The 27,746-nt window shown below is 36.7% G+C and overlaps 1 protein-coding gene across 1 annotated transcript; it reads right to left on the reverse strand.

Moving 5' to 3' along the window:
• Nucleotides 1–5,010: 5,010 nt before the first annotated feature.
• LOC111508915 (acidic mammalian chitinase) lies at nt 5,011–27,746 on the reverse strand. Its single transcript, XM_074180814.1, has 7 exons — nt 27,611–27,746; nt 17,786–17,974; nt 16,705–16,943; nt 14,216–14,343; nt 11,905–12,034; nt 9,890–10,075; nt 5,011–5,554 (listed from the first exon to the last, which is right to left on the reverse strand). Exons 1-7 carry the CDS (start codon nt 27,672–27,674, stop codon nt 5,285–5,287), a joined length of 1,206 nt encoding a protein of 401 aa, XP_074036915.1. The 5' UTR covers nt 27,675–27,746; the 3' UTR covers nt 5,011–5,284.

Consider the following 27,746-nt stretch of genomic DNA (forward strand, 5'->3'; position numbering starts at 1 on the left):
GTTGATCGCCTATTCAGACTTAGTAGGTACTTTGGCGATGGCTCTTTAATGACCTCTTTGGCCTGTCTCATACCCGGCGCCTTAGTCCACCATTTTTGAGATTGTTTTTCCTTCCAGTTGCTGTGGCCCAACATAGTTGCAATTTTCATATTTTTGTGGGACATGTTTGGCCCAAAATTTTTCAGTGGATACCGTGTTATACATTTGCAAAGACACATCTTCTTGCAAATCAATGATCTCTATTTGAAGTGATGCCTTTGAGTGATCAAACAACTTGCAGCCACATCTGTCCATTCTGCTGCTACATCAACTTCAAATGGCGATTTAAGAAACGAATAGCTTGCCCATCTCTGCAGTCTTGGAATCTTGTAGCAAATTCATTCCTAAGATTGGCCAGAAATTTCAGAAACACTGCAATGCCTCCTTCAGAGTTCTTTTTATATTCAAGAATTGTCGGAAATTGAATAGATTTTTGTCTCGCAATATATTTTTCAAAGATATCCAGCTTACGGCGAAAACCACACACGCTTTGTATCAGATCACATGTTAATTTTCCATTTTCTTGTAATCTGTGTTGAGCGCATTTGAATATTTCAAAATAACTTTTAGAAGAGCCACGACCAGAAAAAACCTGTGATCAAAATTATCAATTGTCTTCGAATTATCGCACGAGGCAAACAAACAATGGAAAGAATCTTCATTTTCGAGTGTATTCGTTTGTTTATTATCCATGATTGATAGGTATTCGAGATGTGTATCAGATATTGGTCATCATCTCGGAATTGGAAAAACCGTAACATAATAGACAAAAATATAATCAATCAAGTTTTAAGATGATAAAATCATCGAAATGCGCAATATAATCCCAGCAAACAATGTTATCAGCCAATTATGACCATGTAGGATGATGCTTAACGACATATTTCACAATTTCTTTTTGACAATGTAAAAAATAATTAAACGAGTGAAACTGAATGAAAGGTGGAATGAATACGTAATATAGAACGAATTCAATTAAACACTATTCTCAACGTAACATTGAAATATCAATGTTATTTACCAGCATTGTTTCTAATTTGAGTAGAAAATATTCTGCATATACCACCCAATCGTACTTGTCGAAGAAGGACAAACAGATTCATGACTGAATGGATATTGGCGGTATGAAGTCCTCAAACATCAGTACCGCCCTTCACGGGGGTACCCCTACCTGGCTGGGGTGGGATGGATAAAAAATCTATTCGTCCTTTAACGAGGGACATAGGGGCCTCATTCGACAGAGTGTCGGGGCCTTCTATATCGGGAGGGGTCGTCTACAGCAACTAACGAATTTCGTGAGTTTCCGCACCTTCAAAAACTCGCCGATTCCTCGACTGAATGGAAGGCAGCTTCAAATCTCATTCCGCACGAACCAAGGAGCATTCACAATCATCCTCATTAGCATATTCTGCAATGTCTCTCGAATTGAGATATTATACTTCGCCGCTTGTCCCTAGGCGATTGAAGCATACATGATAACAGGCTTGAACATCGTATTCTAGATGGTGATTTTATTCTTTAAGCTCATTTTAGATTTTCTGTTGATCAGAGGGTATAGCCTAGCTATCCGACCCTCAATCTTTGATTTGACGCACATAATGTGCGGGTTCCAAGTGAGCCAACGGTCTATTAGAAGGCCGAGGTACTTTACCCGCGCTTGCCAGTCAATCTCCTTTCTAGGGATTCTCACTTTTCTGGCCGGATCTTCCAATCGAGGTACCAGCGCTCGAGGTCGTCCAATGCACGTTGCATGTAGACGACGCCGAGCTCCCGACCCATGGAAGATGAGAGAAGGGCCGTGTCATCGGCGTACAGGGATATCTTCACACGCTCGGGTCTCGGAAGGTTACTGGTGTAAAGTGAATAAAATGTTGGAGAGAGAACAGCCCTCTGTGGCACTCCAGCGAGGATCTCTCTGTCGTCAGACAGAGAGCCCTCTACTCTAACCTGAAATGTTCTGTCTTTCAGGAAAGACCCAATCCACCGGATCAGGCCCCGTGGCAGTTCGAACGCGAATAATTTGCGCAGAAGGCCTTCGAGATATCTAAGAGAACAATGTGCACTTTTAATTGTTGTTAAGCTCGTGGATGGTGTTTTCGATCTGCCTTAGAGCCTGTAACTCAGTGGATTGTTTTCTCCTGAAGCCAAATTGTTCATCAGGCAGCCATTGGAGACCAAACTCTTTCAGCCAGCGTAGCCGCCGACGAGAGTAGACTGATTAGGCGATAGTTCTGTGGGAACAGCGGGTTCCGACCCTGTTTTGGGATCATGATGGCGATCGCATGTTTCCACCTTCTGGGGAAGTGTATGAGGGCCAACGAACTATTTATGATGTGCAATAAGCATTTGACGCAGTTTTCCGGGGCTTCTTCAACAACCTATTGGTTGAGTCGGCCCGGAGCTTTCTTGGCCTTTGCGGCCCTGATGTAACCCTTCAATTCTTCCACAGAAGCTGGACGGATGTTATCATCGTCATCTTCCCTGAGGATACGGTATACCCGGTCTTCCAATAGCATATCGCGGTCGATGTTGTCATCATTTTTTTCGTCTTGCCGTAGTTCACCGGTTGCTGCTTGTATGTTATTTCATTGTAATTTCAGTTTTTTATTTAATAAAATTGTTTTTTCAGCTAATCTTTTTAATTTCTTTACAGATTCTTTCAGCGATTTCAAATCAATTTATATCATATTAGACAATGGAGGCCCGAATTGATGAAATTTACCACCATAAAATGTCAACCACCTTCAAAGAAAATATAAAAATTTTCTTCCTGTTGTCGCGCAACCAGAAGTGGATGTACCCAAAACGATTGTACCGTCTACATCTTCTCCTTCTCCTCAAAATAACAAGTAGTAGTACTTCTTCTTCGAAATCCATATTGAAACTGGCACTAAACTCTGACACCACAAAATATAGATGTCAGTTGCCTCAACTGCAAGTGCGGTTTATATGACCGCAAGTCGACCACAAAAATGTGGTTGGGTCAACCGCGAAGTGCAGTCAACGTGGCCACAATGTTGTGGTTGCCTCTACTGCAAATATGTGATCCGTGTACGGCCGTACTTAGATCTCATGCGGTAATCAGGAGAAGGAAGTTCATCACCCAATACCAGGATTACTGGATTATGATCGGAGTCCAGTTCCGAAAGAACGTAAATTTCGCTAATCAGAGACACGTTTCTGAGAAGCGCGATGTCTAGTACATCAGGCCTAGTCTGCCCGCGATAGTACGTAGGCTCATCTGGTCCCAGCACAAGATATTCGTGTCTGTCAACATGCGCATGGAGCGCTTGGCCGTTTCCATTTGTGGCTCTGTTCCATGATCTGTGCTTGGCATTGAAGTCGCCAGCAGCAATTGTCGGAATGTTATTCTGCATATATTTTTATTCCTTTCACTAACACCACTCGAAAACATAATATCCAACTCAGAATATTACGCAGGAATGAAGATCCGTTCTTTTTTGTCCCTTCTGGTATGCAGTAGATAGCAGGAAAAAACTCACGGTGAAACGCACTAACAAAAGTAGGTAGGTTAGGTTAGGTCCAAAGTGAGTGGGTCTATTCGACCCTTCACCGCAACCCACAAGGGTTTATTGTGGCTCACACCTATTCACACTCGACCAAATAAACCCAGCTTCATAACGAAGCCGATTAGTTTGTATGGTGAGTGGTCTTTCAGGTTAGATGGTAAGAGTACGGCTCTGCCGAACTCTAATAACATGATTCGGTACCCAGCGGGGCAGGCACAGAGTATGTGCTCTGTAGTTTCATCATTTTCATTTCAAGAGCTTCCAACGTCGCTTGACTGCTCGAGAATATTTTTATTGACTTGTGAATGAGATTGGATTGATCTCTACTTCATCATTGAAAAAAAACATGTAGATTTCAAAAAAAAACTACACTATTTTGTTTTTCCATGAAGAAATGAGGAGCATTCAGATAAGTTTTTTTCAGATACGAACTGGAAGATAAAAACCCTTTCAAAACAACTACCTCTCAAAAAACAAATCTCCTGTGAAATTATTTATTTTTCAATTTGAATGTAGTTATAGTGTTTTGCATAATGGTTGAGCTTTGAGAAATTGTAGCTGTAGAAGTTTATTATTATCTATTTCTTTTCCACGTGGGGATTTACATATATTATATATGAATTGGAATGCGATTGCGATTGTTAGGGTCTGTTATTTCACATAATTCCGATAAATCTAGCTAATGACCTATAAAATGAATCATTATGCTTTGTAACTGAATCGAGAAAAATTATTGTATTAAGTTGCGTGTAATCGGAAGTATAAAAAATGACTGTGAAATACTAAAAATAATCATCTCATAACAATTGTTCATTACAATTTTTCAAACAAATTTAAAAAATTTTTAGGACATTCCAATTAAAACGAGCCACTTTGAATGAGTCATTTGATACTGAGTCTTCAAAAATAGTAAATCACGTCAACTTCAGTTTTCAGATGGACATTCAAATTTACGAATAAATTCCTTGTCAGCCAGTAGAAATGACAGTCGAGTAACAACTTACTTGGGAGGCATGTCAATTATTGTATATCCAACAATGGTACATTACATTTAGAAGCAATGTAAAAAAATTTAAATATTTTTTTAAGTTTGTATTTAATTTCGAACTGGAAAGTAAAACTAAACAGAAATACTTACTATATCAAATGTTTGAACTGAGCATTAATACCTTGTAGACAATGATATAATCTAGCTTCTGCCTCCTCCCTTACATTTTAAAGAAGTATAGGTGTTAGTAACCTAAATCACCTGATAATTTCTTTCTAACTACAGTAGTTGGCTGCGTCTCGTAGACTTTCGATTCCAACCATCCTCTATCTGGTTATTCAGTTCTCATCAATATTAAGTGAGAATTTGAAGAGGCATATTGGGATTTGAATCATTACCAAGGCTCAACGAATATGGTGAATGAGCAGAAAGCATTAATAAGAAAACAAAACATTCATAATATTTATAAAAACGTATTTTTTCGGAGTTTTATTTATGCTTTTTCAACAATTTTTATTGTTCATGAGAAATAAAAAACAATAAATTTTTTTCAACAAGGATATTTCCAGACACTGACAAAGATTACCACTGAGCCGGGCTTCAATTTCGAAACTTTTGAACTATTAAAATTTTCATTTATTTCAACTCACAATCAAATAAATCTATAAATATACACCGCAGCGGGACACAATATCAAGTTACAAAAGAGTTAATCTGGAAACTTGGTTCAGAAGTTCGTTTTTTCCTTGTAGGCGTTGATGGCAAAATGGAGGCTGTTCACAAGAGGATACGGTTTTCCACAAAGCCCCGTGAAGTCGTCAGTGTCTAAAGCCCACACCATGAATCCGCCCAAATTTTTCTGTTTGGCAAACTCGACTTTATATCCTAGAGACTTTTCGTCTTCGTATCCAACCCATTGATCTACGTCGCCGATTCTGTGGGGAACTTTTTGCTCGTCGTCCCAAACGTAAGTCCAATCCATGTGAAATTCACAGATCTGAAAAAGATGAATCATTATCAGCGATGGAGGTAGATTTGGAACCTCTGGTATAGGATGAATCTAACAAGAATACTTTCACGATACATTATAACTGTAACACGACGTGTTGAACATAACAAACTATAGAGCAATCTCCATCATTTCAATTTCTGAAAAGGTTTATGAAAGTACCACGTACAAACATATCTAACTCGCCCCAAATGGGGAAGCTCAGGCAAGAAAAAACATAGTCCAGTCATCTTAGTCAAAATTAGGTAAGTATTTTGGAATTTGAGATACCCAGCTATAAACTCGTATAAACTTCAATTTTGACCTTCTTAAAATTGTCTTAAAACTTATATATGGTAGAGTATACGCGACTATTGGTCACAAAAATCTACTTTTTGCACATTTTTTGCAACTATCTTGTTACTTATGGATTTTTTGCAAGATTTAAATGTTACTACCAAACAGGCCAGAAATGATGCAGATGTACTCATTATTGAAACAGCAATTGAAGAATCAAAACTTGAAATCATAATACAAGAAGATATCGATTTACTTGTCATTTTGATTGAGCGTACACTATCTCATCAACTGAAAATTTTCTTCAAAGGAGTACTCAAAGGAACGGTTAAAACAAAGGTTTTGATAAGTCTCCTCGTTCAAAAAAACATATTTTGTTTCTGCACGCATCAAGTGCCTGTGATACGCTTTTCAAAAAATAAATATAGTTTAAAAAACACGACTTTGAAGAACGTCGAACTGAAAAGTCGAAAATATTTTTTTTATAAGGTCAAAACAATAACGAACGAACAATACTAGTATTATTATGATAAAAACCACGGGCGCTTGATATACAAAAAATATGGCACAAAGCGTCCTCGCTTTTTTCACAATAATACTAGATTTTTCGTTCGTTAATGTTTTAAGCTTATAAAAAAAATATTTTTAACTTCCTAGTTCGATGTTCTTTAATAGCGTGTTTTTTAGTCTTTTAAACTATATTTATTTTTCATTCTTTAGTTTCGTATGCTATAAAAGCGTGTTTTTTAGTCTTTTTAAATTACACAAACTACACCTAAACGATTTGATCTCCACAAATTTATTGAAAATATATCACAACATGTTTCGCTAAACATTAGCTTTTTCAAGTGATTAATAAATCAAATTATCCTTACATTCATATTTATATACTACAGGTAACCAAAATTGAGACTTCCTGAAGAAATTACCTGAACCTCTACATCTCGTACCTGCTCAATTATGATTACCTAAAGCATATTGCCTCACATCTACATCCATAATAATTCTTTCTCGGTTTTTAAGAAAACAAGTTCAATAATGGTGATCTATTCAAATCTAGTTGGTCATTCATTGGAATGTTTGAATTTTTAAGTTTATTAATTTCCATTGCTTCCAAATGATTCAGTTTCAAATCTTTATTTTCAATGTGCAAAATTTCTAACTCTTCATTAAAGATGTGATTTTCTTCTAGAAGATGATTTGAATATGTTGAATTTTTTTCTTATTTACATAGCTCTTATGGTGTTCCTGGATTCGATTCCTAAATGTCCTGCCAGTTTGACCAATATATACCTTAGGGCACGTTCCACACTTTAATTTATATACTCCTGATTTCTCGAATTTGGATGTTTTATCCTTATTATTTTAACTAGCTTTCCCAACGTATTACTTGTTCTATATGCAATTTTAATATCTCGATTCCTCAAAAATGAAGCCGTTGGTTGTCCAAAATAGGTTAAAGCTCTATAATTTTGATTATCTACCTTGGGAAAAACTTCTCGAATCGCTTTTGTGTAGACTTTCTTGGCAAATATTTTGTTTATTAATTCGGGTTCAAACCCATTGTTTACCGCAATTTGCTTGATGATATTGAGTTCTTTATCAAAATTATCTATTGAAAATTATATTTATTTTATCTTAACTTTGGGATCAATCAGACGTATATTGCTTACAAAAATGACCATTGGCGGGTTACAAATAAGGCAGCAGACGTGCATGTTAATGAAAAAATACCTTTTTCAAATGAAGAAATACATATAAAGTGAGTTCGAATTATATCAAGGAGGTTACGTACAGCGCCATCTGCCCGCGAATAGAACAAACACTAATGTCGATAATTCTGTCAAATACAGATCCCGAGCATTCAAACGAGAATAGATGTGAAATGAAAAGGAGAGTTACAAACAAACAAACCTACATACACACAGGTGTAGCTAATAAACGCGTGTTAATAATAATAAAATATATGTAAAGTGAGTTCGAATTATATCAAGGAGGTTATGTACAGCGTCATCTGTACAACAACAGGCAACTAGATGCCTATGAGAGTGTCGAAATAAGTACACATAATGATATTATGAATAATGATGACGGACCAATATCAAATAGCATACTATATAGCTTGTGTCCTTATGTAATAGTCAGTAAACCTGACTATTGACAATTGTAAAAATTTAGATAGGCAATATTGTGGAATCAATTTTTATATAGCTTGAAAATTGTTTTATACATAGCTATAACATTTAAACATTATTGTAAAATTAATAGATAATGCAAATTGTAAAATTAATTTAAGACACCGAAGTTGCGGTACACCTGTAAGTGTGGTATACCTGTATGGTATACCTGTATAGCATAAATAGGGTTAGCTTCGCAAACTTTTCAGTTTAATCTTCCTCTTGAAGATGATCACTTGATAATCGAAACACGTGTCGAGGTGTTGAAAATAACGATTTGGTGTTGGGATAAAACTCCAGTAATATTCCTATAACATATCAAAATTATTGACTAATTATCCAAAAACACTACTTGTGGATTGCTCCAAAACCTCAGAAGTTTAAAGTTCAGCAAACCAAGAATCAACGACATCTTATCTTTCAACATCATGCAATTCTAACCTCGTGAAAAAACAATATGAATCACGAATGTTTTTCAAATAGAGCATGATATTTCACCAAGGTTAATGTCAAATGTTTTTTTTAATTAAAATTATAACAACAGCGTATAGTTCAACATAGTTAATACATTATAAATATAAAATATGTTGTTATTATCCCTAATCAGCAAAAATGCTGGTCTCGGGATTCACAAACATTCAACATGACAAGTGAAACATAAAAACTAGTAAACCACTACTGAGCTCATAGTTTCTTGCATTGCTCAAGTTTAAGTAGATATTTAATTGGGTGTGGTTCAGTCTGTGAGAATAAATCATTTTTGTGGGTTCGAAATGGAATTAGAAATAAAATTTGTATTGATTTATTTTGTAGCGTTTGAATTTTTTTGAAATCGGTAATGCCACAATTACCCCATATGATCAACAGATACCTAAGATTCGCCAATATATATGCATTGTGAACCAAGTATCTACTACTGAAACTCAAGTAACTGGAACACCTATATAGAGCTCCCAACATTGGTACAATTTTATCATTAATATGTTCAATGTGTCCTGACCAGTTTAACTTATCATCTATTATAAGTTCCAAATATTTGGTTTTTGCAACATTCATTAAGGGTAACTTATTTATTCTTAATTCAATATTTCCACAAATTCTATTTTTTTGTTTAAATAGCATGAGAACGGTTTTTGCAAGTTTATTATGTGCATGCCAATTTGAGTATTTAGAGAGATCTTCAATAACTGTGTTCTCCAGTAAATATAAATCAGATCCACTGTACAAAAGGACCGTGTCATCGGCGAACGTGAAATACCTTTCCTTAAGCCCGGACTGCCTCAGTGACAGTACCATCAGTGTATAGAACAGGGACCCCAAAACGGAACTCTGTGGGACGCCACAATTATTTTTAATATGCTCACTCATAATATCACCAACAACGACAAACTGGGATATCTCCTTTGAAAATGTCTCAATGAGAGAATAAGTTTTGCCCCTTATACCCATGCAACATAGTTTATTAAGAAGAACAGTATGGTCAACAACGTCAAATGCCTTTCTTGAATCAATGAATACTGCAATAACCATTCTTTTTTTATCCAATTCCGATTTAGAGTGCTGCTACCCTTGATAAAACCATACTGATACTCACCAAATCCCACATAACTATCAACAAAGTCTATTATTCTCGTCTTTATTATAGTTTCAATAATTTTAGAAAATGAGCACACAATTGTTATAGGCCTATAATTTTCTGAGTTTTTGTTATCACCACTCTTAAATATTGGTATTACTTTTTCAGTCTTCAGTATCTCTGGAAATATCCCCGCTTTGATGATATCGTTTATCAAATTAACGACAATTAATATTATTTCTTTAACGGATATGTTGTCGTGCCCTGCTGCAGAGTTGAAGCGAAAGAACATACCTCATTATATCCCAAAAATCCTGATTGATTTGTGTAGGGTCCCCGATTTCCTGGTCCAGCACTTGGAGCATACAGTTGGGTGTTTGATGGGTCTGCTAATTGGAAGCATCTTCCGTAAGTGACTATTCCAAGGTTGATTTTTTCTGGATCAGCACCCATGTAGATCCAGTATTCAATACCAGTGGCCTGTTCGAAAAATTGCGGTGATATAAATAGTGGAAGAATGTGAATAAAAATAGAATTATGAAGAAACCACTGGAGAATTCATATACATATATTTTTTTAATTGGGTACGTTGTGTCGTTGTCACGTTGTCACTTGAATACGTTATATATTTTCATCAAGTATCGGCCAATACCATCACATGAATATATATCGCGACTGAAAAATTACACTCGTGCTAAAATACCATATAAAGTTTTCCATAATAATTTACAGGTACCTCATAATAACTTCCTTTCCTGGGGACAAATCCGAGAGAAAGAAAAATTGACAAGAATACTGTATGTGTAGACGTTCAAGATCTGGCAACATTTACTGTCTTGTATTATCGAATAACTGCATCACCCTTATGTATGTAGGTATATTTCTGACCCTTGCCACATGTGGGGCTTAGATATTTTCAAGTGGTGTTAACAATAACACTTTTAGGACAGAGTAAAATAGAATACAGTCCAAGAAGTTTGAGTTGTAATCATCTAAGAAAGTGAACAATAAATACAGACAGCAAACACTGGAGTTTTTTTTGTTTAGAATTATTAGAGTTCGAATTCAAGGGGATGAACTCCAACATAGTGGTCCTTCGAGCCGGATATATTTTTAGATTGAAATATATCCGAGAAAAGTTTATCAGGTTTTCAAATTCAGTTGTTTGCTGACGATCGGTATTGAGCTATTTCAAGTGGAGAATTAAGTGGACGGTGAAAAGTACGTACATACGTGGAACACGTAGTGCATCTATGTGGAAGTCATTGGAGTGGAGTCGAGCCATTGAAGGCAGTATCGAGTGTGGATACGATACCTGGTGAAGCGTTTCCGCCGTGAAACTGTGGCGGAGACAACAATTTATAACGAATTGGTGAGTCGTTCCTTATTCCTGTTCATTTCGTTCCTCTGTCAATTTAGGGTGAATTAATTAAATTAGTAAATCATGTCAGAAAATCAATTAAGAGTTCTAAATCGTAAAAGAGGTATTGTTAAGGGAAAATGAACAAACTTCATTAAGTTTATGGAAGATTCTGCTCAAAACCAAAACTCCAGGAATGATGATTCGCTAGTGGAACTATCAACACGATTAGAAAGGGCTTCTTGTTTGCTTGACGAATTCGAGTAAATCCAAAGTGAGATAAATCTAGTTGTTACTGATGAGGATCATCAGATTGAAGCTGAGAGTAGATCAAATTTTGAAGATCTGTTTTTACAAAAACACTGGTTTTAGGAAAATCACAAACAATTTTGATATTGCAATTGTGCCTAATGAACAATGGCATGATCTTGGTGGTAATAATAGTGTAAGTACACCGGGGTCTATACAGGGTATAGTTTCTCTTACTGCAAGACCTAGGTTACTGTCAATCCCGATACCTTCCTATAGTGGAGATTTGGAAAACTGGTTAGAGTATAGAGACAATTTTGAATCTCTGGTACAAAGTAATTCTTCCATATCAAATATAGAGGTGCTCTTCAAGAAGGAGCACAAAAGGTGTGAAATGGTGAATGTTTCAGCGGAAAATTAGTGGTTTGGAAACTATTGGGTGAAAGCTATGATAATACGCCGATATCGGTCAACTTTCATTTGAAATCTTTGGTGAATTTTCAGACAATTCATAATCTACATTGAACTTACGAAATATGCATGACACTATTATTCGCATACGAATACAAGACAGTAAATGTTGCCAGATCTTGAACGTCTACACAAAATATAAAAAGTTATAATATTCTGAAAAAATACTTTGAAGCAATTTTTACCAATTACTTTTTCAGATAGCACAAGAGTCAATCAAAAAACTCACCACTGTCAAAGTTGAGTTTCTGCCGTGCTCGTAGTCCAAAGAGGAGGCATGGAGAGGTGATCCGTGCCCAACAAACGGTTCGAAGTGTCCATGGAAATCGTACACCATTACGTTGATCATGTCCAACAAACTGAAACATAGCACAATTATTGGAAACTAAGAAAATTGGAAAATATGGAACTTCTCCGCAACGTGGAAAAAGCTGAGGCACTCAATGAGTTATGAGAGGTCACCCTGTGAATGTTTTGAAATGGTCGAACACCACCTTATATCACCCCTTTGAATTTCCTTCTGTTGGGACACTGGAAATCGAAAGTTTACCCTGGATTTGTAGGTTCAAACAAATCCAGAAGAGCCATGACAAAGAATTATTTGGGAATGCTGAATATTAACCCTGGATCTATTGAATAATATATAAAAAGGTTTTGAAAATTGACTGTATTATTATAATGGTACATGGAAATCATGAAACTTTCCACATCAATTTTTTATGTAACAAAAGAACTAAAATCGATGGAAAATAGTGCTATCCATAACAATAACTCTACAATAACAAATCATCATGTTGTTTCACGTTAAGAACAGTGTCACACATGTTGCTAAAATGTTTAGGATGTATTTATTTATTCATTTATAATGAGGCCATTCGAATAATTGAAAATTGAGATTGACAATTTTTGATGTACAATAAAAGAATCTCAATGAATAACGAATACATTGGATGCTATTGAAACTATAGTATGACTACACCTTGGCAAGATGGGTTAGCTGTCCGTGTTCCTCTTTCACTGCCTGAACCACTGTGCATGCTGTTTTTGGCAAGTGTTTTGGCTTGGGATGTGGGGGTTGAGCAAACCGGCCATCGAATGCATGCTTCCACGTAACCCCGCTGGATACGGAAATGACACAATCATGTGTGGTTCTGTTATTCGCTAACTGAATGGCCTCCCAACGATGGCTTGATCCTAAGGTGTGTGTCTCCGTGCCGGGAGGATGAATGATACTGAGCCTATCAAGTGTCTCTACGGAACCTTCGAGATACCGGATGCCCTCTCTTCGTAGCATCGCCCTGTCACGGTAATGCGGGGCTCTGCCGTGATTGACCTTCTTTCCCTAGCTACTCGTGGGACTTTTATGGACAGAATAAACTTGGAGATGGATGTCGAGCCTACGACTCCAACTGACCTCCCTGTAAATTTAGATCAGGAACGACATCTTCTCAACTCTCCAACTCCTGATTCAATAACTGAACCTAAGAAAAGGTTTGGTGGTGCAGCCTGAGTCATCTCCTTAAGAGCGGGCTACCTTATGAAACCGCCTTGCACCAAATTCTTGAGCGGCGAACGCAGAATCTGTCTCAGGTGGAGAAACAAACCACCCATGAGCTGGTTAACAAACGTTTGCGATCAAGTGATGATTCACCAAAATCAGAGGCGAAAAAGCCCTGCAGGGGTGAATCTAAGGCATCGTCAGGTGTAGCTGACGTGCAAAAACCCTCATACGGGAAGGTTGTCACGGGTATCAAGGTGAGAATCTTGCACCTTGACTATCCGACTACCTCATTAACGATGAAACAGCAGAGCATGTATTTTATGCCTGCCCCTCTGGAAACCGAATCAGGTTCGGCAGAGCCGTACTCTTACCATCTGACTTGAAAGACCCCTCATCATACAAACTAATCGGCTTCGTTAATAAGCTGGGTTTATTTGGCCACAATAAACCCTTGCGGGTTGCGGCGGAGGGTCGAATAGACCACTCACTTTGGACCTAACCTAACCTAACCTAACACCTTGGAAAATTTATCTGTGCCTCTGAATATTGGATGCGCAGTAGATCGTATTAGAATCATATCAGACAATGGAAGTCCGAACAAGTCAAATTTACCATGAAACATTGTCAATCACTTTCAAACAATCGTATCTCTTATCGTTACTGTATTAGTAATAATGTAAAGTTAAATTTTCGCCAGCCGGTATAAGAAATTACCGTTATCTCCGAGAAATACTGAAAATTTGTTGGAATTGCTCAAGAGGGGAATGAGAAAATGTGTATTATTTGAGTTATTTTATAATATGTGTTAGGAATCACACGTAAAAAGGTGAGACCTCGTTAGTCCTTAGCTCGTATAAGTTTCTCAACTTCTGAGAGTTGTTGTTCGTATGGGGGCGACAGCTGATTAACGGAAAAACAGATTTTAAACAGAATATCCAAAGAAACTGGAGATTTTTCTCGTGGATGAGGATTTTCTGCAACATATTCGCACTACAGAAACAGAAAAAAACCAGAAAGAGCTGTTTTACGCAACACTTACTTGTTGAGTCGTGGTATGTCGTAACCGAGGTTAATTCTTTCAATTCCACCAGCCACAGCTGCAGTGAATAGCAATCCTCTAGGTTTCAATAAATCGCTGATTTCTGTCAAGAGAGCGATGAAATTTTCCTGAAAAAAAGTAAAAACTATTATACCAACATTACAGTATTATACACGACTTCTCAACAAAAACTAAATATTTTTGAAACAAATAGAGATGTCAAAAATCGTAGGGAACACAGTTACATGCCCACAAAAATTAACATTCCATGTGTGATGAAACTTCAACTTTAAATTCAGATTTACTGAATGTTGAACGAGTCGTAATACTGATAATGAAAAACTAAAAAAACTAGTTCGAATTGGAAGGGGTATATTTTTAGGAGAGACCAGTTAGACGTTTTTAATATTTTTTGAATGAAGACGGAGAAGTAGAAAGCCAAAACTAACCTCGCTCAAAAATATACCCCTTTCAATTTAAACCAGATTCCTATAGCTGGGATTGGATTGAATACGCGTATGAATGTCATTAAAAGTGAAATTTCATATCATAAGAGGACGTTTGCTTTCAGTTAGTATCTGAAAGTGACTTTTCAATTTCTTTCTTCCTTCCGTTAGAAGTTTTCCACTACTTTTGTATACAGATGGAGAAGTAGAAAGCCAACACCTTTCTTTCTCGATAATACTAGTAGATTTAGATAACAAACAAATAATAAAACAATATGACAGCAATGAAAATAACATGGTCACACATAAATTACTCTACTTTGAGGGAAATTAATCTGTCGAATTCGTCCAAGTTATGAATAATTTTTGGTTGGAAATTTTCTTCAGCCTTCCTTTAAATATCTTCTATGATCAACAGTTTCTTATATTTTCAGGAATCCTATTGAAGTACTGAACGATCTTTCGGAATTGCCATAACATCCAAAATTTGATGTGGAGAAATCTGCATCTGGTGACAGCAGCTGCCAAAGTAATCACGGCAATAGCGGCAATAGCGAGAGGGTTATATAGTATATAATATGGTTACAGCTAAATCATATTCTACAATTGAATAACAGCGAAGAATAAATACTATCGTTACAAAAATAAGTCCATATTATTTCAATGGTAACGATAGGAAGGATCATTACAAGGAGTGACAAATAAATAAAGAAAGTACCGGATTATTTCACTGGTTATCCAGTAAAAGTCCAGTTACAACAGTATATATGGAATAAAGAAATCTCTAAGGCTGCAAAGTGGGAGGGATGGTCCACCTTCTTGAAGGTTCGCATAAATATGTTAAAGACGTATCAACATCGTTTCCCGAAAGTTCGTGATGATTTTCAACGTTGAATACACCATCAATAAAGAATCTATGACATGATTTTGAGGAATATCTTTTCATATATTGAGTTTTACGCTGTTAATGAATTTTCCTTGTAATGAAGATTGTTAGCACACCAATCCCTACATACACATTTATTTTCAGGGAATGTATAAAGAAATATTCATATGTGAATATATGACTTCAAAGGGAGCTAATTCAGAATTGATCTAATTGATAACAAAAAACATATACGAGGATGTGGAATACGACAACAAATAATTTCTCAATGCCACTTCAACTTTTTGCTTTGTTGAAAAAAAAATCATCTGGTAATTTATTATGGGCAATTATTCCTTTGTAATATACATATAGATATTCTGGAGAATGCAAATTTGGGATCTGAGCTGTCTTGTTTGATGATCATGTACATTTTGAGGTTATGTTAATTTCATAGTGGAACGAGCTGCAGAAAGATGTCTTTTTTCAATTTCTAAATAGAATTGATATCGAGTGAACGCTTCGTTTCTAAGAAAGGTACATGGAAACTGCATTTTGAGTCATCATTTTTTAAACTCTAATGGTTTCAAACTTGTATTTTGAGCAGCCCCTTATTTATTGATCACTCAAAGTTATTGTGCTGTATTATCAGTGTAGTAGTGAAATAAAATTGAGTTGATTTGTATAGTGGCCAGAGAAATATTTTTTTAATTTTATATATTATCCCAATGGTTGATGCTAATTTTTTTTGAAGTACATCAATCTGGATATTCCACGAAAGAATTTCATCTAGGCGTAAAATTTGAAATTTAGTGAATCTTTTCGTTTTGTTGTGTCCCAACACTCATTTGGAAGTTGGGCCTTCTATCAATAAACATAAGTTGGGAGATTTTTTGAATTTCAATGTCATTTTGTGAATTTTGAACGAAATATACTGGAAATGAAACTAGAAGAAAGAACTTTTTGAAACAACTACTTGAACAAAATACATATCCGTTTGCATACATACATAAATACATATTGCATCCATATAAATAAATACATTCATAAATACATATTATTATGCAATTTGCAATGTTTCTTGTAAAAGTTATTTTGACACATAACAAAAGTTATTTCTAACGCTTCATTTTGTGGGACTTCATATCCATATTCTGTTTATATACTTCTATACTTACCTTATCTATATCAGGATGTGATCCATTTCTGGACCCGGGGTACTCCCAGTCCAAGTCGAATCCATCAAATGACTTACTTTGGACAAACTCTAAAACATTTCGAGCGAGTGTCTTTCGTAACACTGGATCTTTAGCTACATTCGAATAATTTCCTGAACCTTCATTCCAACCTCCCATACTAACCAAAACTTTCAGCTGGGGATTATATTTCTTCAATTCTACGATTTTCTTGAATCCATCTGCAAAAGGACACAAAACAAAACTTATTACGAACTTCCTGAGCATCTTTGGGCCTTCTCGATTACCCGATCTAACCAAACTTGACATATTTTTATTGATTTGAAACACATTTCGCGAAAAATGTCGAAAGTACAGTCAAGAGACCCTTTCTCAAGAAAACTTGTCTATACAACTCGAAGATCTATAGATATGGTTCTGAATTATCCTTAAAAAAAAAAATAGCCAGCTAACGCTGATACTCTCCGATCGATTGCGACTTGGTCAAGGTCATGCTCAGCTTAACTTGTGTTTCTCTCTCTCGAAATTTCTGGAATGCCGCGACTATTCGAGATTTGTTCTACCGGCTTCGAAAAAGAGTTCGATTCAGTTATATAAACATTCCACTAGGTCAAAGAGCCAATATAGTTCGGAAAGTGCCGTACGAAGTGAGTTGGCAGTTTCCCAATACATGCTGTTGAAGCTGATATTACACCATAGATAAATATCCAAATAGTTTTTGAATTGCATGATAAATGATTTTTTCAAAATAGATTTCGATTATTCACAATGAGTTTGTTACGTTGACACCAAGCACTCAATTCATTTACTAATGGTTCTAGGCACTCCTAGTGACACGTCTTTGGGACTTGATGAAGCTACACAGCTACACTGCAGCTGATTATCATTCTGCGGTCTCACGAAAATGTTTTCACGCAAACATGATGATGATTTGGGAAAGCTAGACCTGCTAGTTCAATCACAAGAAACGTATGAGAAATAGTGTGGAATGCTTTCAACAAACTCAAGTGTCGTAAGTTTTGTTCGAATGGAATTGAGTGTTTTGAATTTTACTGGTACTTACGGTATCCCCCATCATCGTTAGATTCCCATGGATCTATGATGAAAATGGAGGCATCTGGCATGAGTCCAAGAAAGGCAAAGTTTATGTGTGTGCACAAATGGGGATCTATATTGTCAACGTCGAATTGGCCATTTCCATGACGATAGACTGTCCAGCTGGCAAAATAGCATATTATTCTGTCACTAGAAACTGAAAAAGAAAGGATTATGTTGGAAAATTGAACAAGATTCAAAACTTGCACCAAAAGCCATAGACATTGGAAGCATATTTTTCAGACTGAAGTAACAAATTATCATTTTTCACTCTAGAGCAACGTATATTCAGAGAAATCTGTGATGCATTGAAATATTAATGTAACATCATTGTCCAAAGTAGGATTCATATGCACATCGTGCGGCTCACGTTATTGATAGCAGGGGAGCCCACGATGCAAAATGGGGATTTACTCGAGCGTCATTGAGACATATTAGGTTGCAAAGCTTAGATGATAAGAAGAAAAAAATGTTATATAATAATATATACCTTTCCATCGGTGGTGGAAGTGGCTATAGATTTTTAAATATGTAAAAAAATACTGTTGCATGGACATACTCGAGCGCGTCAGATATTGATAGCATCAATGTTCTATGCATTTTTAATAATGTTGGTATGTTAATCTGATCGTTTGCATGATGTGTGTGGTTGTACGTGAGGATCAAGAGTGAAAAAAAATGAATCGAGCGCGTCAGATTTCCTAAGGGGGTGTTAAGTGCAACAAAAAAAAGCTCTCATTCAAGAATCTGACTATTTCGATCTGACGCAAATTCGCGGCCATTATTATAATGTGCAGAAAATTTACCATTTTGAAATACTCAAGCGCATCAAATTAGGATATATAAGGTTCATCTTTACGTTTTAGACGTGCTGTCTCATTATCTGACGATTATCTAGAGGGATTCCCTTAATCTGACAAAAAAAATTGAAACGGTAGGTGGTATATTTAGTAGGTCCCTTTTATTTATATGACATTCATTTCAGACTTTGACTTTTATCGAAGGGTGGAAAGTTTTGATTTAATTTTTATTTTATCTCGGCCAAAGAGCAGTGAAATATAGAATCACTCCAGAACATATCAATTCAAAAATAATCTGAAAAAATATTTTTCGGAATGTAAACTAATGACACGGAATATGCAGCAAAATAGGCACCCGCCAAGACCTACCTTTTACAAAAAACGTTCTTTAATTACATAATTGTAACAGTTGTATTCAATCGAGTTGACAACAATATACAAAAATGGCGCTTGTCAAATTGAATCATCATAACTGTGATTGGATATTAACGAACGAAGCAGCACCTTTGATGTGATTTTTTTTCTTCTTTCCTTTTTTTATAATCTAGTTCTTTGAATTGATTTGTATTTCTTTGTTTAGTAAATGAGTTTATGCACTTGGCAACTCCGCTCTAGACACGATCAATTTTATTGGTCAACAGACACGCGGCCAATTTGAATTCTTGCTTTTCGAATTATTCTTTTTTCTGCAAATATAAAGAGATTTTGGGATCGATTAGGATTATAAGTATAATATACCCCTAACCCGATCAGTCTATAAGCAAACCAGTATCATTTTCCATAGCATGAAACAAGCCCATTGTGTTTATGTGAAATAAGCTTCCTGAGAAAGATTTTCCAAAGGGAAATAATCTCCAGCGACTCAAATCGTTACTTTCATATATGCACCGCTTTTGGAGCGCCTTCGGGATTTCCCTGTAGAGCTTGGGTTTTGTTCTGAAAATATATTGCATGGTTTTGTACAGAAACAATTAAAAATTCGTCCTTATCGGCTTTAAACCTCACAGTTGGCGGTATCGCAGAAATTTTTTACATTTGAACAATGAACCTCGAAAAATAACTCGCTTCCCAAACTTGAATGCAAACAAAATAAAGTGAGTCACGCAGCGTGCTGTTAAACATCTGGTAAAATATATTTTTTCATAAACTTACTTTCGCTCCTCTACAAACGACAACTCTCTAAAGTCGTAACTTTTTGCGAACTGAGGATTAACGAGGTCCTTTCGCTAAACATGTAATTCCCAGCACGTATACTACACCAAAAGCAGACGAATCGGTGTAAAACGTTCCACGCTGACGTAATGTACCCTCAGAAAAATATTTGATATCTAGACAGGGGTAAGACGTTCAGCGTATTACGCCCACCATGGCGCATAAAACCTGTCGCTAAGAAAACGTACCTTCAGAACCACGGTTGCTATAATAACTTATGCTATATATCTTGTGAACGTGGTCAATGCCGGGAAGAATTTTACACCTCTAGGGAAAATATGTTCCATTTTTTTATAAAGTTTGTTGAACTCATACATACAAGGAAGCCAAAATAAGGTGAAAAATATTGATTTTGCTGTGAATTGTTTCATGAGGACCTTCATTTAATCTGTTTTTATCATTTTTCAAACGGTGTAGTAATACAAATAGTTGTATCAAGTATTTGTTCTGATAAGCTGTTGTCTATACAACATTTTTTCCTGATATCTAGAGTACACAATCTAGAAGGTGTGTTCATCATACCTATTTTTTGTTCCATAAGTATGACATAAGTATGCATAAGATACTCGTATTTCTCGATTCTCTGCATCTCGCATTGCCTATGCATGTAGCAATCTAGAAGAGCAGATATAGTCGTGCACAGTTATCCCATCCGCGTTATCGGATCATGAAGCCGTAATATGTACCATATGTAAACATGGTAGACTGTATAGTAGCCCAAACTATGATAGGTTCTATCAGAATTGTATCGGAATTGACTGGGAGAGCATTCTAACCAAAGCATTGACATAAATATGCATAAGATACTCGTATTTCTCGATTTTCTGCATCTCGTATTGATTATGCATGTAGCAATCTAGAAGAGCAGATATAGTCGTGCACAGTTATCCCATCCGGGTTATCGGATCATGAAGCCGTAATATGTTCTGTTCTTCTAGAGTCGCCAAAGAAACATACCATATGTAAACATGGTAGACTGTATAGTAGCCCAAACTATGATAGGTTCTATCAGAATTGTATCGGAATTGACTGGGAGAGCATTTTGACCAAAGCATTGACATAAGTATGCATAAGATACTCGTATTTCTCGATTCTCTGCATCTCGTATTGACTATGCATGTAGCAATCTAGAAGAGCAGATAGAGTCGTGCACAGTTATCCCATCCGGGTTATCGGATCATGAAGCCGTAATATGTTCTGTTCTTCTAGGATCGCCAAAGAAACATACCATATGTAAACATGGTAGACTGTATAGTAGCTCAAACTATGATAGGTTCTATCAGAATTGTATCGAAATCGACTGGGAGAGCATTCTGACCAAAGATAATCCTTTCTTATCATTTCACAGCATGTTATTGGACGTGTATGATAAGTCTTTTCCTATACAGAAAATCAAACCGAAGCGTAAAAAGCCGTGGGTGACGGAAGGACTGAAAAATTCCTCAAAAAACTTTCGCTCACTGCATTACATTAGGAAACTTACGAACGATCAATTTATCTGTATGTACCTCACGAGGTACCGTATAATTTATAAATCAACTATCAGGTTAGCAAAGAAAATGATTTACACAAACAGAATCGGAGAATCAACTAACAAAAGTAAAGAGACTTGGTTCATAGTAAATGACCTCAGAGGAAAATCAAAGAATACAGAAGTTGATATCCCATTGAATCCTAACAAAACAAATGAATTTTACTGCACCATTGCTCATTAACACATTAACACATTAATGGAAACCATGAACGACATCTGAAATAAAAATACCGCTGGGTATGAAGAGATTTCTGTAAAAATACTTTTGAATCTACCAGGCAATGCATTGAAAACTTTAATCTCATTAATTCCTCCTTCGAAACTGGCTCATTCCCTCCTTTTTTTAAGACTTCAATTGTTATTCCCCTACATAAAGGTGGTGATTTGCATAATCCCTCCAATCTGCGACCCATTTTTAATTCTAACCTTAGCGAAAATTATTGAAAAATTAATGAATAAACGATTGCATGATTTCTTAAATTTGCACGATATCATGAGTAATAACCAATTTGGGTTCCAGACGGAGAAAGATACAAGTGATGCAATATTCTCATTCCTTTATAAACTTTATTTAGAAATAAATGCTGGTGAAGTAGCTGCCTCAATTTTCTGTGACCTTTCGAAGGCTTTTGATTTTTTTTCTGATTGATTCGGCCGTTACTCGATGAAGATCCACAGTAATTTCAAAAACTACACCTCAACGATTTGATCTCCACAAACTTGATTGTGTTAATCATGAATTATTACTCAAAAAACTTCACCGGTATGGCTGCAGAGGGGTGACGTACAATTGATTTGAATCATACCTTTCAGGCCGAAGTCAAATGGTAAACATCGGAACTCTCAGAAAGCAGGGCAATCACATCTGGTGTGCCACAGAGTTCTGTGTTGGATCCAGTTCTGTTTTTGTTGTATATTAATGATTTGACTATGATAGATGAATCTGGCAGCTTCACTCTATTCACGGATGATACAACAATATTGTGGAAGGAAAAAAACCCAGAAGAGCTACATGAAAAGATATCATCTGATTTAGAAAAGATGAAAAATTGGTATGATGCTAATTTATTATCCTTGAATATCTCCAAAACAAATATAGTAACATTTAAATGTCTGCTAAATGAACTGTCAATAGACAATGATATCTTGGAAAACAAATTGAACACAAAATTTCTTGGTGTCTATATTGATAATAGGCTCAAATTTGATGAACACGTCAGGCAACTCAAGAGTAAAATCTCCTCCGGATGTTATGCAGTGAGGGTGGTTTCTAACGGTTTACTACGCTTTAATTGAATCCCAAATAAGATATGGAATACCATTTTGGGGAACATGCAGTGCAACCCTTCTTTCATCTGTGTTGATATTACAGAAAAGGGCATTAAGATGTCTTTGTGAAGTCAAACCTAGGGAATCATGCAGAAATTATTTTGTGGCAAATAAGATTTTAACTGTCGTTGCACTGTTCATTCTTGAAACTGTATGTTTGGTACACAAACATAAAACGGAGTTTGACTTTGTCTCTTCTCCTTATGCTACTCGTAATAGCATATTTAATATAAGACTTCCTATACCTAACTCAACATTGATCAAGGATTCCATTTTTTATAATGGTGGAAAATTATTCAATCGCTTACCAGTAGATATAAGATCTCCAAATCTCAACGTACAATTCAAGAAAGCAGTTAAAAATTTGCTAGCTGATAGACCCTATTCTAGCTTGCCAGAGTATTTTAATGAATCATTTTGAAAGTTTATTCAATTTTATATTTATTTTCATTGTATTTGTACCTGTTTTATTCAAACCTTTATTAATTGCCAGTTTTTATCTAAACACCATTAGTTATGCTTATATTTACACCTACAAAGCTTTGTCGATGGGATACAAAATCTTCTGACAATAAAGTATATTTTGATTTGATTTGATTTGACCCCAATTCGAAATCACTTCTAAATCCTCATTAAGATATATAACTTCCTGCTGCCTGTGAAGATGTGTAGCCGATGCTCTGGAATCCAAATGGAATGACCAGACAAGTGTGCTGTTGTCAGCAAAGCAATATTTTGGATTCTTGGTTTATTCCAATAAGTCTTTGATATACAATAAAACGAGGGTTGGAGGATCCCTGGGGCACACCAGCGTTGATGTTGAAAGTATTCGAGAGATATACGGTCCATTTCAAAGGTCGAAGGTCTTAGAAATATCAAGCGCAACAGCCACAAGAAAAACCTCTTTCTCATAAGACAGGTAGAAAAGTCTGCAAAATACTGGTGTGAGTTCTTTTTATCTATTCCTAAATCCAGCCTGGGTTCAAAGACCCACTTTTTTCGCTCACATTAAAGATTTATAAAATGAAAATAATTTATTTTCCTTAAAAATAATTGATAACAGCTCTGATTGTAAGCTGGGAAGAATACATACATATAAAAAAAACAGCCTAATTTAATATTTGAAAAGGACCAAGGTTTCTGTATAATGAAATGTCAAACTGTACAATAGGTGTGTTTACTGCACCATTTTCCTAGGAAACACAAGATAAAGCTCTTGATGAATAGATGCCAACCTTTCCTTCATGAAAGTAAGCCCAAATTCTCTATCGAAAAATTATAATTGGTCACATATTCATAAAGAGTAGGTATACACAAATAAAAAGTCCTATTGAAAACTTTAGTTCTATGAGGTTACAAGATGTTATTGTAACAAACTGTGGAATTGATGGTAAATTTGAGGGGCAGAGAGAAAATGGGGTTTCTGGCATAACCAATGATGAGGGAACTGAATACGGTTCCGATTCAAGCTCCTGATGCTGCGACTCCTACTGTTGCAGCTCCAGCCCCAATGAATTTGGCAGCTGAGTCAATGTCTCTGTTTACTCGCGAGGTCTGCAAACTGCGGATGGCAGGTAGGAGGGATGGCTGCTTGTATTGTTGAACATTATGCACTTGAATTTGACTTTGACTCACACGCTGCTCAGTGGCCTCATGTATTGTTTGGAGTTGGCAATAAGTGCGCTCCTTGTAGCTAAGGCAATCAATATGGCACAGGCAAACATTTTCTCTTAAAAACCATGGAGAGGCTATGTGAGCGGTATATAAAGGATGAAGTACTAGTTCACAACCCACTTCATCCAAATCAGCATGCATATACTCCGGGAAGGTCTATTGATTCTGCCCTTCACCATGTGGTTGGCAGAATCGAGAGATCATTGGACAATAAAGAATCCACCCTGAGTATATTCATAGATATCGAGGAAACGTTTGATAAAACAACCTTTCCAACAATTACCCAGCAACTACACTTCAGGAATGTACCCCTGGTAGTAGGAGAATGGATACTCAAGATGCTCTCTAATAGAGCAATAAGTATTAATGTAGAAGACATCACAGTGAATGGACTGGTCATGAGGGGATGTCCACAGGGAGGGGGAACATAGTTCTGGATACCCTGATTAATCACCTTAACAAAAATGGATTCTACACAATTGCATACGCAGATGACATAGTTATCTTGCAGACCGGCAAATTTGTAAACACACTGTGCGATAGAGCGCAGTATGAGCTCAAATTGATAGAAACATGGTGTAAGGAACACTCACTGTCGATCAATCCCAAGAAGACTGAGATGGTCCTTTTCATCAGAAAAAGAAGTTTACCGGGCTTAAAACCTTCCGAAATCTTCAAAAGTAAGCTAACATGGAACTCTTATCTACAGAGTAGAGCAAAAAGAGCATACGTGGCTTATGAGCAATGTCGGAGGACAGTGGGACGCGCATGGGGTCTTTCACCCCGTGTGGTCACCTGGATCTACACTGCAATAATAAGACCCCATTGCATGGGGACCGAAAGTTCTACAAGCAACGGCCATCCAAAAATTATACCAAATACAGCGAATGGCTTGTTTGAACATCACAGGAGCCATGAGAACAAAACCAACCGCGGTAATGGAATTAATCATGGGTCTGACCCCTCTTGATCTGTAAGTTAAGGAGGTTGCGTTGATGGCCATGGTACGATTGCGCACGGCTGGTGTAAGCCTCGAAGTAGGAATGGGTCAATTGAGGCTGGGCCTGTGGCGGGAAGCGCTTACTGCGCAACCTCTGCTGCAGGTAACAAGCGATGCAATTGAACCTAGGTTTGTGTTCAATAAACCCTAAAAAATACAAATAAAGCAGAATATAGAGTCACGTGATACAAATGCAATACGGATTTACACAGACGGCTCAAAAACCAAAGAAGGCTCAGGGTGTGGAGTGTACTCCAGATCACTGAGCCTAAGAATTGAGTGGGGAATGGGATGAAATACCAGCGTGGTCCAAACAGAACTGGCTGGTATCTCAATCATCACAAAAAGTCTAACCAAGAAAGAAATTTCTGGCAAAAACATAACATCTGCACTGTCTGCACTGACAGCAGACAAGCACTATTGGCCTTGAACAGACAACGTATAACCTCAGGGCTAGTACTAGAGTATCACCAAGATTTAGCCAAAGCCTCGGTAGGTTAATGGGCATGACAGGAGTAAAGGTAATCGCATTGCCGACTTTTTAGCCAAGGAAGGGGCTGGACTAAGAATTTCAGGACCCAGTGGCATCTACGGCCTGATGACTTCGACAATTGCCAAACTAGTCAAGTGTTACACCCATGCTCCATCCTTAAAGGATGTTAACTTGCCAGGATCACCTTGGGTGACCCTGGGAAGCTGGCGCCGAAGAAATATTTGGCAATAACCAGGAAAAATCTACGCCTAACAGTAGGAATTCTGACTGGTCACTGTCAACTAAGGAAACACCTCCATAATATGGGGCTAGTAGACACACCTCTATGCAGGATGTGTGAACAGGAAGATGAGACTATCAGGCATGTCCTGTGCGAGTGTCCGGAGTTATCGTCAATAAGATAGTGTGTGTTCGGTGAGTATTGGCCTACACCTGCCGATATAAAGGAGATGTCTCCCAGTGACCTGTCCACCTTCCTGGAAAGGACAGGATGGATGATGACCTAGGACGACAACTCTTTGGGAGGATGGGTAATATGTGGCCTAAGTACTGTGGGCTTACACTCACCCTCCCTACTCTACAGATACAGATACAGAAATGCGCTTCTTGTAGCTGGGGCAATCAATCTGGCACAGGCAAACATTTTCTTAGTTTATTTCGTTACCTACTTCACAAGCCAAAGAACAGTGTAGTACCACACGAAAGCGAATTTTGGAACGCACTTTGAGCACTTTGGAAGTACGACGACGGGCACTTCATCAGGGTCAGACGTCTTGTTGATATTGAGCTGTTTCAAAATTCGTCTGACTAGATGCTGTCGTAATTTTCGGCATTGTGGATTCTAGTGTGATTCGACTGTGAAGTGAAACGCACATTGCACAGCTAGTAGATTTGCTTTTTCTATGGCTGTTGTTGCAATTGCACCTTCCGCTTATGTTAGTGGTTGAATTGTAGATTTTGTGAACTTCTGATTAGCAGCTTTAGCCACCGACCAGAAGGATCTAGACTCGTTGGGATTGGCAAGCAGTTCATCACTGATTATCTGATCGTAAAGTTCTTTGGTATGAGTATTCTCTGAGATATTACAGTTTTGAGTAGACTCATAAAAATGGATAAAACTTAAAAAAAAAAACAATATTTGTGAAAACCTTATTTATAAATATAATGTTTAGCTCAGAAGCTGGCTTAGTGAACGTTTGAGTGACAATCAATGATGAGTGTTCCTGTTATTACTCGTCCAATGCGAAGTAAAAACAAATTTCATATGAGGCTGTTTATTTCACGATAGTTTAATATTTCTTAACTAGTTTCGGTCATTACGTCGTTACCAAAACTAACTAAATTACATTTAAATCTGAGTATATATACCTACATTGCCTATCCTATCATAAATAATTTGACACCTACATTCTCTATATCTGGGATAACCTGAGTATAAGTTTATGCCACTGTAAATGATATCGGATTGATACAAGGTTTAAATAATGAATTGGGCCATAATATAGAAGATACAGAGAAATGTTTTTCCTCCACAATTTCAAAAATGTCGAGGAAACTCCCATTTTTGTCAACTTCTGAAAAAATATTAAATTTCGGTAATCATCATCGGGACACATTTTCTAATCAAATTTCATCAGAAGTATGTCATTAAAATAATTATCACTTTCAAACGAAAACCCCTGAATGCAATTCTTCCATTAAATCGCAATTTCCTTCGGATTTGAATAGATAACATTGATTAAAAAACTCACCAGGTGATATAAAACCCAACGAAAACACTACAGTAGCTACACAAAAAATCACGGAATGCTGCATGTTTGTGATTTATCAGTTTTCAAATCATGTCGATCACATTTATAGACTGAGAATTCTTATCAATATGAGATA

Source organism: Leptinotarsa decemlineata, unplaced genomic scaffold, assembly GCF_025532065.1.
Source record: "Leptinotarsa decemlineata unplaced genomic scaffold, Ldec_3_MD MMD2_tig00026307_RagTag_RagTag, whole genome shotgun sequence".
NCBI lineage: Eukaryota > Metazoa > Arthropoda > Insecta > Coleoptera > Chrysomelidae > Leptinotarsa > Leptinotarsa decemlineata.

Bases quoted from the DNA above. Each gene is read 5' to 3' on its own strand.
- LOC111508915 (XM_074180814.1), bottom strand. From the start codon at position 27,674: ATGCAGCATTCCGTGATTTTTTGTGTAGCTACTGTAGTGTTTTCGTTG. The intron at 17,975-27,610 runs GTGAGTTTTTTA...TTTCTTTTTCAG, and splicing joins GTTGGGTTTTATATCACCTG to TTTCTAGTGACAGAATAATA. The intron at 10,076-11,904 runs GTGAGTTTTTTG...TTTTTCGAACAG, and splicing joins GAAACTCAACTTTGACAGTG to GCCACTGGTATTGAATACTG.